The following is an 11,109-nucleotide window of genomic DNA, read 5'->3' as shown; positions in this document are numbered from 1 at the left end:
CCCTTCAACTTATTTTTTCGAAAAAAAAAAACAAATAACAAATAACAAAATAAAACAATAAAATCTAGTTGCTCTATCAAGTGGTTAAATTCTCAAGTGGGCTGGCCTTTAGAACTGAACTTAGAAGGAAAATCTTCAGGTGGAGCTGTTAAAAGAAAAACCTCCATGGCTTTAATAAATCCTGCAATCTTCCATGGAAAATCATGACCCAAAAAAGAAAAAATTACACTTCATCTTCATGTCCATCCAATTTAAATCAAACGTCTGGAATTGAAGGCAAACAGAGCACATACAATGATCTCAACCTTGACATTTGCTTTTTTTTATATATCTGTATATATAATTCCAGGTAAAGATGATCAAATCAACTAAGCACCATAACAGTTTTTAAATTACAAACAGAAAAATACAAGCTTGTACAACAATGATGCGCCAAACTGAAGTTTTGACATGCCTCTATGATGGGATTTGCAGTAATACTGAGTAATGGGATCGATCTGTTCAGCTTTGCTCCGAGCCTACTTGAGAAGCACACGCAAGCACATGCACCCTGAATCACAGTTCACATCTTAGAACTTGTAGTTTAGAGCCAATTTCGAGCCACCCAAAGCAGATAATAGTTGAAGTTTCACGGATCTATTGGACATCTTGGCTAAATCAAGCACACGCCAACTCAAACTGAATTCTTTGAACTTATTCCAACTATTTGCAATAAATTTAAAGAAAAAAGAAATGGGAAAGAAGAAGATAATTCACGTTCTGTTGTATAACTGAGAATAAAGACTTTGTTGTCATAATAGCTCTTTGTAAATTAGTTTGTGTTAGTGGTCACGGTTGAGATTGTGCACGAGAAGTTCATAGTTGGTTCAGAGAAAGGAAAGGAAGAGTTGGCAAGCCCGTATGGGAGAATTTGAGGAACTTCTAATAAGCTCTCTAGATTACAGAGACCAATTTGTTGAGTTAGAATTGTCTAGGTATTCAGAGGAAATTTAGAACGTAGATGTTTGCGTTCATTCAAGCAAACAATTCCAAAGTCTTCCATAATATTGACTTTTTCTTTTTTTTTTTTTTAATTCTTTTATTGGAATTATGACATTTTTTTTATTAACCGCAATTGGAATATTTCATGAACTCCTTTTCTTTAGTTTGGGTCTGGGAGATACCTGATAACGTAACCTATAGTCTCATCCAAGAAGGTTCGTTAGGTTGATATGTTATGCTCGATCCATATATATTGATTGATTTATCCAACGTGACAATAACTGAAAGAAATGATAGTAACCAAAACCAATATGAAAAGTAGTGACGAACTGTGGGGGTGGGTGGTCCTTGAGGATGTGAAAGAGACAAACCAGTCAAGCTGCGCCAAATCTCGTGTTGTGATTAACAATTACTAGCATTCTAGGGCATATGTCGGAACCTACAATTGAAAAAATAAATAAATAAGTAGGGAAAAAAACAACTTACAAAACCATTTAAGATTACTACACACAGAATATGTTTTAATATATAATAATATGAGCACTTAGATTAACATCACAATCAACGCATAACAAAGTCACCATGTCCAAAATCCTCATAAGAAGAAAAAAAGAACAAAGAAAAATGAAGATATTTGGCCTAAGCAACAAAAAATTTGAGGCCCAAGAGACTGCACTCGTATTCTTACCAATCTCTTAGAATTAAGAAAAGTACGCATAATAAAACTAGCAACAGCAATAGAATTTCATTTAATTGAATGCCATTGGTTTGTATTATTGTAAGGGTTTATTTAGATTGTATTGCTTCTGATGGTCATTTGGTTTGGGCTTTGAATGATTTTGTATTTTCTGATTTGGGCTTTTCATGGTAACTTTTCATTTTATTAATGAAAAAAATTGTCTCCTTGTTAAAAAAACATGTAAAGAATTCCATTTAATAATTGCATATACATTTCCATATGATAATCTGATTCTCCTAATGACAGAAAATTGGTTCCAACTTTCATGTCAATGGCAACCAAGTATCTGAGGAATATGGACTAAGCAATATCAGAATATTTTGGTTTGATGAAGTAAGAACATCAAATCAGATTGACAAACACGCCATTCATTTCTACACAGATAATGGAAGAACAAAAAATAGACACAAAAATGAAGTCTAACCATTCCAACAATAGAGGTCACTCAAGAACCATCCAGCATGTCATCCTATAACAAAAAGTAACCCAATAGGCGTATTACGTGCTTTGTGCCCCCTACTTTATTTCTAGTAATCGTTTATCGCTAGGTTGGTTAGTAGTGTTCCTATATAGTGGTCTGCCAGTTACTGAACAAACCACTAAAAACTGACAATTCAATGCAGAGAAGCAATGCTGGTAGCCTGGTACCATGTTCATAACATGCTATGGTCATAAGTTCAAATTGATAAAATCAGAAAGTGCAGCCAGCATGAAAATTCACGGTTAAAAAGAGTTAGAAAGAAGAAAGCATTCCAAGACTGTTTTCTACCTCAAGCATGTTTTCGTCTAGAAAACCATATGTTGAATGATTAATGGCTTGAGAACTGTCATATTGAAGGATTCTCAACTTCCCCTCCTGCATGGACAGCCAAAGAAAACATCAAAGTTGCATTAATACTGAAATATAACAGGTAAAATAATTGTATTAAAATGAATTAAGGAAAATAATCTCTATCTAAAAGAAATAATTAGAAGCTAACCTTGGTCCCGTAGACTACACCACCTCCCACTGAGGGATGAAAACATGCCACATTTACCTCATCCTCGGCACTCGGAAGAACCCTCACAAGTTCCATGTTAGAAACTCTGTAAACCTAAGTTGTCAAAGCAAACTTCAGTCAATTAAGAAGAATATTAGAGGAACACTAAAAGGCTATATAGATTAATATTAATTGAACATTATCATAAATGATCAGCAGCAGGCTGGGGCAAACAAGATGGTACACTACAGCCCCATCATAAATATAATGTTGCGATTTATGATGACACCTAAGAATAATTGAAGACTATGGAAACAATGCTCATTTGAGTACAAACGCCATGAGGTCCACAATAAAAACACCTAATAAAAACTTTCTTGACCTTGTCAGCATAATTGATATGTAGCATATTCTTCTAGAAATTATATCTCCAAGAAATACAAACTCCAACGAATTAGGTCTATTTAAAAAGAGCAAAGGACTAGGTCTTAATAGCAATGAAACTGCAAAAATGTCATGTATTATCCTAGAAAAAGAGAATAATTATTTCTTTTTCAACAAGTAATAAATTGCTAAAAGAAGAGATATCCAACAATCAGAATTCACATTTGTATTGCCTTTTCAAGATGAAATACAGGACTTTTATTTTCCCTTTAACTAGCAAACTTCAGAGTAAAGACTGCAGGTCCACAAATTACAACCTAATGCATTACTCTCTAAAACCAAGGATCCTTAAACAACAAAAAGAAAATTATATTATGCGTATAAGAGCTACTTGTTAATAATCAATGTTCTAAAGGGCTTAGGTGGTCTTGAGGCGTTTTCTCATAGAGAGGCAAGGCGTAAGCCTCGAGGCACCATAAGGCATAAGCCTCATTTTAAATGTAATAATAATCATAAAATGTAAATCTTTGTATACTTACTATTGTAGTACCATAACGTAAGATTACATCATTAATTTTTTATTTTTCAAATTAGAACTGATACCCAAGAACAAAGGAAGTAAAGAAAGAAAACAAAACAAAATATTTTAAAAAAGATAAGGGGGAAAATCTGAGAAAACACATATTTTGTAATAAGAAGTAGAATTGAAAACTATGTATGTTGAAAAATTGTAAAATATGAAATAGAAGAAATAAAGTTTGAAATAGCTGCAGCACCACAAAAAAGATAAGATTAAGGAGAAAAGGAAAACCAGTTTTTGTCTTGGCTGTGATAATGAACAAAAAAAAATAAACTAGGAAGAACTACAAAAAAAAGGGAGAAAAACAGTGGATAAGTAGTAGGAAGTAGGAAAAAAAGGAAACAAAGGTAACCTTTTTCTTATGGATTAGAAAGCTAACTCGTTTGCTGTCTGCTATTATTCTCTTACCCAAATGAAGACAATTGAAGCCTACACGCATCAAAGTGTTTAAGCCTACAAGATAATTTTTTTTTTTTTCCTTGAAAACCCAATTGAATGGAATCCCACCACTGCCAACATCCCCTCTACAAATTTGTTGTTTTAATTCTTTTACCCACTTTTCACTAAGGCTTATGCCTTTCACTCCTCGAAGGAAAAAGCACTGAGGCTTACGCCTAAGCCTCTATCCATAAAGGTGTAAGCCTCCTTTTACCATGCACAATCGTAAGCCTTGAGGCATTACAAGGCCACCTCGCCTCAAGGCGCGCCACCTCAAGCGATTTTGAAAAAATTGTTAATCATGCACCAAAAAACCAGGTGTGCACTATTACACCATATAAAATCAATTAATATAGCTGTTGAGAGATTAATCCCTTCAAATAATCCCTTATTCCAAAATAAACAAAAATAAACAACTTGAATTGTTTTTTCTATAAGGAACTTCAAATAGTTACAATCACTACAAACGGGTGAAAATGCCCTTTGGAACAGTGCATTGTTCCATCAGAACTAAAGAGTGATAATACAGCTCTTCATTTTGTAGACATGATATATATATATATCTTTTTAACCTAAAAAACATGTAGGGTGGGAGGATTCAAGCCTTTCTAACCTCTTGGCCATGGTCACCTCAATTAAACAAAAGAAATGATATTTACCTCAAGTATAGTGTATATGGGCACAGTTGTTTCTCCATCTACAACAACACTCTTAAGAAGTGAACTATGTCGACGGCCGTAAGCAAGTAATAGGTGTTCTGATGTGGGAGAGAACTGCAATTATTACAATAAGAAACTTCTGTAAAACTCAGTACTACAGCTTATTTCCTTTTTTTCTTGATGAAAAAATTGTAGCTTAGATGAAATGAATGAGAGAATAAAAAAAGGCCACAAAGCAACAAGGCCCATCCAATATGCAGACTATATAAAGGAAACAAAGCAAGAGAAAAGAAATCACAAAAAGAGGCCAATGTATTGGTACAACTAATTTCCTTGGAGGTTTTTTATTTTACAAGAAGCTAAGCCTTCTTTGAGGTGAATAGAAAAGTTCAGTGTAATCAAAGAAGAATCAGCCCACCACAAAAGGAGAAACAAAATGGCAAAAGAAGAAAACAAGAAAAGACTCCAATGGTTGAGAATATGATAAACTGACAAAGGATAATTAAAATTTATTTGGTCACTAACTCCTACAAGGAGGCAAACCTCTCAACCTCTCTTTCCAGATTCTTTTGGGATGTTACTGGCTCTCTTTCCTGATTCTCCTATTTGTTTCCTAGTTAAGCATTATCAACGTATTACCAAATGAAGCTACTAGCCAGAATATAGATATATGTCCCTTTTCTGGAAAGAATTTGTTCAATTAATTGGTAAAAGTATAGTTTTTTTTTTTTTTGGAATATAGAAACACTTCATTGAATGAATGAAATAGGGGAAGTCCCAACACCTATAGGTGATTACAAGAAATCTCTCCAATAGGAAAGGAAAAAAAGATGAGCTATAGGAAGTAAAAGGAGATTCAGAATTACACAAATTGAAAACATGAGTGAGAACCGAATCCAAAAATCTATCAAAAATAGAGGATGTGTCTCTAAAGAGCCGACCATTACGTTCAACCCAAAGAGTCAAAATGAAACCCCACACAATAGCCCACCAAAAAACTCGTCTGGTACCACCAAAAGGATGCCCCACAATCAAAGATACCAGGAGATAAAAAATAGTATGGGAATACACCTGAATTTTTCAAACCTAAACTAAACATTGAACTCAATCCTTCCATTTAATGAACCACATTAAATATGCAAAAATAGAACTTTTCACAGTAAACACAATCTCGCATAGCTTGCACTTCACTACATAGAATTTGCAAACTAAAGTTGACAGTAGAAATAGAATACGTTTTTCTTAATTAGATAAAAGGTCTTCGAGGATTTGTGTAGAACACAAAAACTCATGCTTGTTTAAGGTACTTAAAGGAACATAACAGTCCCTATCATTAACAAACCTGTATAGATGTTAAACAATGAGCAGCTCTTATTGCTCGAGATGCTAGTACCACACCAAACCTAAATAGAGAAAACAAGGATGAGATAAATTTAAGTTATAAAAAGGGAAAATATCAACCAATATCTTCAATCATAATATGTATTGTGAAGAAATATTACGTTGCCTCCTCCAAAGAGTAAATCCGAAGCTCATACATGACCTGCTGAGCAGAAATTGGGTGTCGCGTAGGCGAAGTTGCAGCACCAGTCGCATCACTATTAGCATGGCTTTGGAATCCAGGATCAGCTTCCATATGTGGCAACATGCATGCCACACATGCTGCCAAAAATCTCCCACAAGGTGAAAAATGGGCACCCATTTCACTGCAACAACATAATTTGTAGAAAAACTTAGATGATTGGCGAGACCAGAATCCAAGAATTGAGGAAAATAAATGCTTTGCAACCATCCCATATAGAAAATCTCCAAAATAAGGCCAGGTATATATGTATTAAAACTAGTGGAAAGACACAACCATAAAATGGTTGGTTCCAACTTCAGAATTGTGGCAGTATATAACAGAAAGTTGAGAAGCAGATTGATATTGCATAACTGCAAAAGAACATACCTACAAAGAACAGCATGTGGAATTATTAACCGACATCTTTCATCATCCAGTGGCGCACAAGGATTTTTAACATCATGTGACCATATCCTGAGTTTCACGGTACAAGGTAACTCAGCAGCTGCTACTGCTGCCAAAGAAGCAGCAAGCTCAGATTGAATTCTATTGACAATAGGTTGTGGATCACTTTCATCAGGAATTGAGTTACTCATACTAGCACCTTCATCTGACCCACTCACAGGCACAGGCACAGGCACACGAGACCGTATAGAACGATGTCTTGAACTAGATCTCCTACCAACTCTGCTTTGGCTAACACTGGTAGGAATTAACGAAGTAAGTGGAGCATGAATTCCTCCTATATCAGATGGTGCAGAAGAAATTTCACGAACATCATCACTGTGTGGCCGAAGCGCATGCTGACTAGCTTGACTTTGGCCAATTAACCACCCTTGCAAGAAAGGCAGTTCCCAAGGGTCATTAAATGGAAAATTTTGATTATTCCTCACTTCGGTCTGCACTTCCATATTCTCTGAAGCATCCCCAGCAGTTTCTGAAACTTCCGTTTCCATTTCACTTGAATAAGGATTGGTTCCAGTTTCTTCTGGAACTGGTGATGTATTAGGTTCAATGGGTGACAACACAAGTTCATACTGTCCTGATGGTGTTGAATATGTTAAAAGCCGCACTGAGGCAGAAGGATCAACTCTTTGTAATCTCCCTGCACCATGATCTCCTTCCGTTCGCTGCATGGACATTCTCCTATTTTCTTTAGAAAATGAGGGCCATATCAAGAGAGGAAAGGACATCAAAGGTAGGCCATCCATCAAACTAGAACGATCAGAAGAATGTGCATCGGCAAAATATACGGTAGGAGGTGGATATTGCACATATCCTGGAGATGTTGCTAATGTTATGGCAGATTCTGATGTATCGAGATCATTGACCTTCAGAACATGTTAAGTAGAAAAATTAGGATAAGTGATTGGAAGGAGGCAAATTTAAAGGCAATAAAAATAACTAACTAACCAACCTCGGCAGTTAAAAGGAATTGGGCTGCATGTGGATGAAAATGCACAGCACGCAATGATCGCCGCGTCCTTAAAACAATGGTTGGTGAGGGTGTCTCCCCTCTTTTATTGTAGTGCCAAATGTAAAGCTGCATAAAATTTAAGATCAAGGTTGTATATTAGAATGAACTAAAGGTGGTTGGGAGTTTCTTCTTCAATGTGTTTGGCTTTCAGCTTATCAGACACGTGAGGGCTCAAGGAGATGATCAAGAAGTTCCTTTTCCGTCCGCCTTTTCATGAGAAGACGGTTTTGGTCGGAGGCAGGGATTTGTGCTTCATTATGGGGTTTGTAGGGGGGAAGAAATAAAAGAACGTATAGAGGGGTTGGAAAGGGATCCTAGTGAAGTTTGATCCCTTGTTAGGTTCAAAGTTCTCTTTGAATGTTAGTGGAAGCTTTTAGTAAGTATTCTTTATGTCTCATTTTACTTGATTGGATCTCCTACCTTTAGATGGGCTCTTTTTTAGGGTTTTTTTTTCTTCTGTTTGCCCTCATATTCTTTCATTTGTTGTTTTACAATTATATCAATAATAATAATAATAATAATAAAGAATGCACTTGTTGTTTTACAATTATATCAATAATAATAATAATAATAATAAAGAATGCACTTACAGATTTATATATCTAATTCTCCATTTAAAAATCTCACCTTATGACCTGATGCCACAGCAAGAAGCTCACCTTGGGCATGGAAAGCTATGGACGCAATGGGACGATCTGCATAAAAGGAGAACAAGGTTTAGCAATGACTCGTATAAACTATAGGTAATTTTCAACTATCCAGCCATCTTCAAAAGGCTATACAAACAAGTTGGAGAAGATATTACAGAAATCACGGGAGCCAATGCATTCTGCAGTGTTTGCATCCCAGAGTCGGACATCATAATCCAAGCTTCCACTAGCAAGAATTTCGGGGTACAGTGGATGGAATCTGACCTGAAAGATTACCAGAAGATGAATCCAGCAGATTGGAGCAACTTGAGTCACACAGATAAGACAACTAATAATCAACGAAGCCTTAGCAGAAGTATAACTAAGCCACATTCCCAATATATCTTAAGACATAAGTATACCCAATGAAATTGAGTTTTACAGAACAAAAAAAGGGCTAAACAATCCACCAAACTATTTTCTATATTTATCTATTTTATAGTAACATTGATAAGTGTTATACTATTTATCACCATTACGATAAGCTGAAAAAAAATGCTTTCACTGACCACCCAAGGGGTTCTCCGATGACCACTCAGCACCTTTAAGCAGGTCCCAGTTTGGCAATCAATGATTTTTACAGTATGATCTCCACTGTGGGCAACATGAAAACAATAAAAGTAAATGAACGCCTTCACCAAATAAAATTAAACATGGAGCTTCATCACATCATTGTAGCAAAAAAAATATCCACGAATCAGCAACTCACTGCGTAGAAGCAAGCGTTCTCCCATCAGGGCTGAATGCTGCTGCGATTGTTGACCTTGGAGGAGGCAAAAGAGGGCAATATTTAGCTGAAAGATGCCGTAGTGATTCAGCCTCGACCCTGACAAGATTCCAAGTTTAATAAGACATCCCAAGTAAGGGGTAAAGTAACAGAGAGGAAGCATCACAACATCAAATGACAGGATAAACAAATAGGAAAAAAACATTCTTCATTATTTCATTTATTGCATTAAACATTCAGATGTATTATAAGAACAAAAGCACTACCATGAGATAAGACCCCGCTTAGCATCTCTAGCTGCTTGACATCTTGGCCCAACCAAATCACATTGGCGGTCATGAGAATCTCCCCAAAACCTCCTTGATGCACGTTTTGTTTGAGGAGAAACCTCCCTCTGGGCTAAAAGTTGAAAAACATTACTGACTCTGAAAAAATGAGATGAAATTTAGTCCGTAGTTAGAATTAAGTTTGCAAAATCCAAGAACTCTAAATATTAAATGAACTATCTGAATCTATCACACACCAGTACCAATAGAGTAAAATCCCATTAGCCATAACAAGTATTAATGCTCCATTTTCCAATGATGATAATCGTAACACTAACAACCCTCACAATAACTAAAGAAAAAGCAGAAATTTGTAAAACTTCCAATCATACTTGCAATTTTCTTGCATTGGAGATGAGGAATAATCTACAAAGTAATCAAAAGGTTATCTCTTTCTTTCAACGAGAAATGCGCATACCATGTCAAATTAGATCATTCAATAAGCCGTAGTAACAGTGTAAGAACCCCTTGTTGCTCCATCCCCTCCTCCACCCTCCCACCCCCAAATGCAATGGCAACAATTCCACGCCAAAATACCAGTACAGTAAAATAAGAAACTAAAATAGTACTTGGAAATCAAGATAGATTAGTATACAAGAAAAGAAAAGACAAACGAAGAACTTCGCATTTATCAAAACTTCGTACGCTCAAGGAACATATTCCATGTTAACTATTGGGCTGGGAAAAACGCATCAAAATCTCAGATATTAAGACCCACGATTTAAGAAATCTTGGCAAAATTTAGATCTTCCCACGACAAAAAAAAAGTCCGGGCAATCATCCACATAATCCAAATAAGAAAATCGCATGAAATAATAGTTGAATCCCATGATCACCTTTGCCTGTTCGTGGGATAGGCCGGAGCAGGATGAGAAACGTGAGGCGGGAGCGGTGGGGTGGATGTGGAAGGAGAATTTGATTCGTCAAAAGCCCCAAATGAAGCTCTCATCATTTAGCAGAGAAAACGTCATGCTCCAAAATTCTCCGGCATTTGGATCGGAAAAGGAGAAATTAAGAGGGAATTAATCGGAATTCAAAGTGAAATGGGGAAAGGGGCGTGTTGTATTAATTTAGAAGCAATGATCGGCCGGAGAAGATGGTGAAATTCAGGCGAGGAGGAGCTTCAAATTGGCTTAGAAAGATCTCCTGCAAGAAGAAGAAGGCATTCTTGTGAAAGAAAACCTAGAAGACGAAGAAGAAACGAAACAGAGATCGAAGACAACACCTCCTCTGGAAATCAAAATTGTTTTTGGACATATATCTTCCCCTTTTTCTTTTTCTTTTTTTTTTTCTCTTTTTTCTTTTTAATATTTTTATTTTCTTTTTCTTCGAAGAGTTCTATTTACACCCGCAACTACTCTTTCCACCTAGCCTACGACCCAATTAATTTTAAATCCTATTTTTACCTGAAAATATATCATATTTGTCCCCAAAAAATATATTATATTAAAATTTATATATAAAAAAATTCGCACACGACTTGAGAGAATCTAAAATCAGAAATTTGAAAACAAATGATTAAATAAAAATAAGGTTGTATTTCGTATTTTCAAATATGTATTTGA

At 35.8% G+C, this 11,109-nt stretch overlaps 1 protein-coding gene across 4 annotated transcripts; it reads right to left on the bottom strand.

Annotated features, from left to right (window-relative positions):
- Positions 1-204: 204 nt before the first annotated feature.
- On the bottom strand, positions 205-10,800 carry LOC120092953. 4 transcript variants are annotated; one of them, XR_005486231.1, is made up of 16 exons: positions 10,381-10,800; positions 9,485-9,643; positions 9,201-9,317; positions 9,001-9,085; positions 8,608-8,716; positions 8,430-8,497; positions 7,743-7,868; positions 6,713-7,656; positions 6,264-6,467; positions 6,104-6,164; positions 4,762-4,875; positions 2,701-2,814; positions 2,490-2,576; positions 1,353-1,420; positions 1,164-1,262; positions 205-550 (listed from the first exon to the last, which is right to left on the bottom strand). XR_005486231.1 is itself a non-coding variant. In XM_039051219.1 (16 exons), exons 1-15 carry the CDS (start codon positions 10,494-10,496, stop codon positions 1,394-1,396), a joined length of 2,238 nt encoding a protein of 745 aa, XP_038907147.1. In that variant the 5' UTR covers positions 10,497-10,800; the 3' UTR covers positions 205-550; positions 1,353-1,393. The 4 variants fall into 4 exon arrangements, 2 of the variants coding, with proteins under 2 accessions (XP_038907147.1, XP_038907145.1); XM_039051219.1 differs by lacking the exon at positions 1,164-1,262 and having other exon boundaries at positions 6,713-6,836; positions 6,930-7,656; XR_005486232.1 differs by lacking the exon at positions 1,164-1,262 and having other exon boundaries at positions 1,312-1,420.
- Positions 10,801-11,109: the final 309 nt, after the last annotated feature.

Source organism: Benincasa hispida, chromosome 12, assembly GCF_009727055.1.
Source record: "Benincasa hispida cultivar B227 chromosome 12, ASM972705v1, whole genome shotgun sequence".
NCBI lineage: Eukaryota > Viridiplantae > Streptophyta > Magnoliopsida > Cucurbitales > Cucurbitaceae > Benincasa > Benincasa hispida.
Note: the sequence above shows the minus strand (reverse complement) of the source record. Positions and strands in the feature narration are given on the sequence as shown.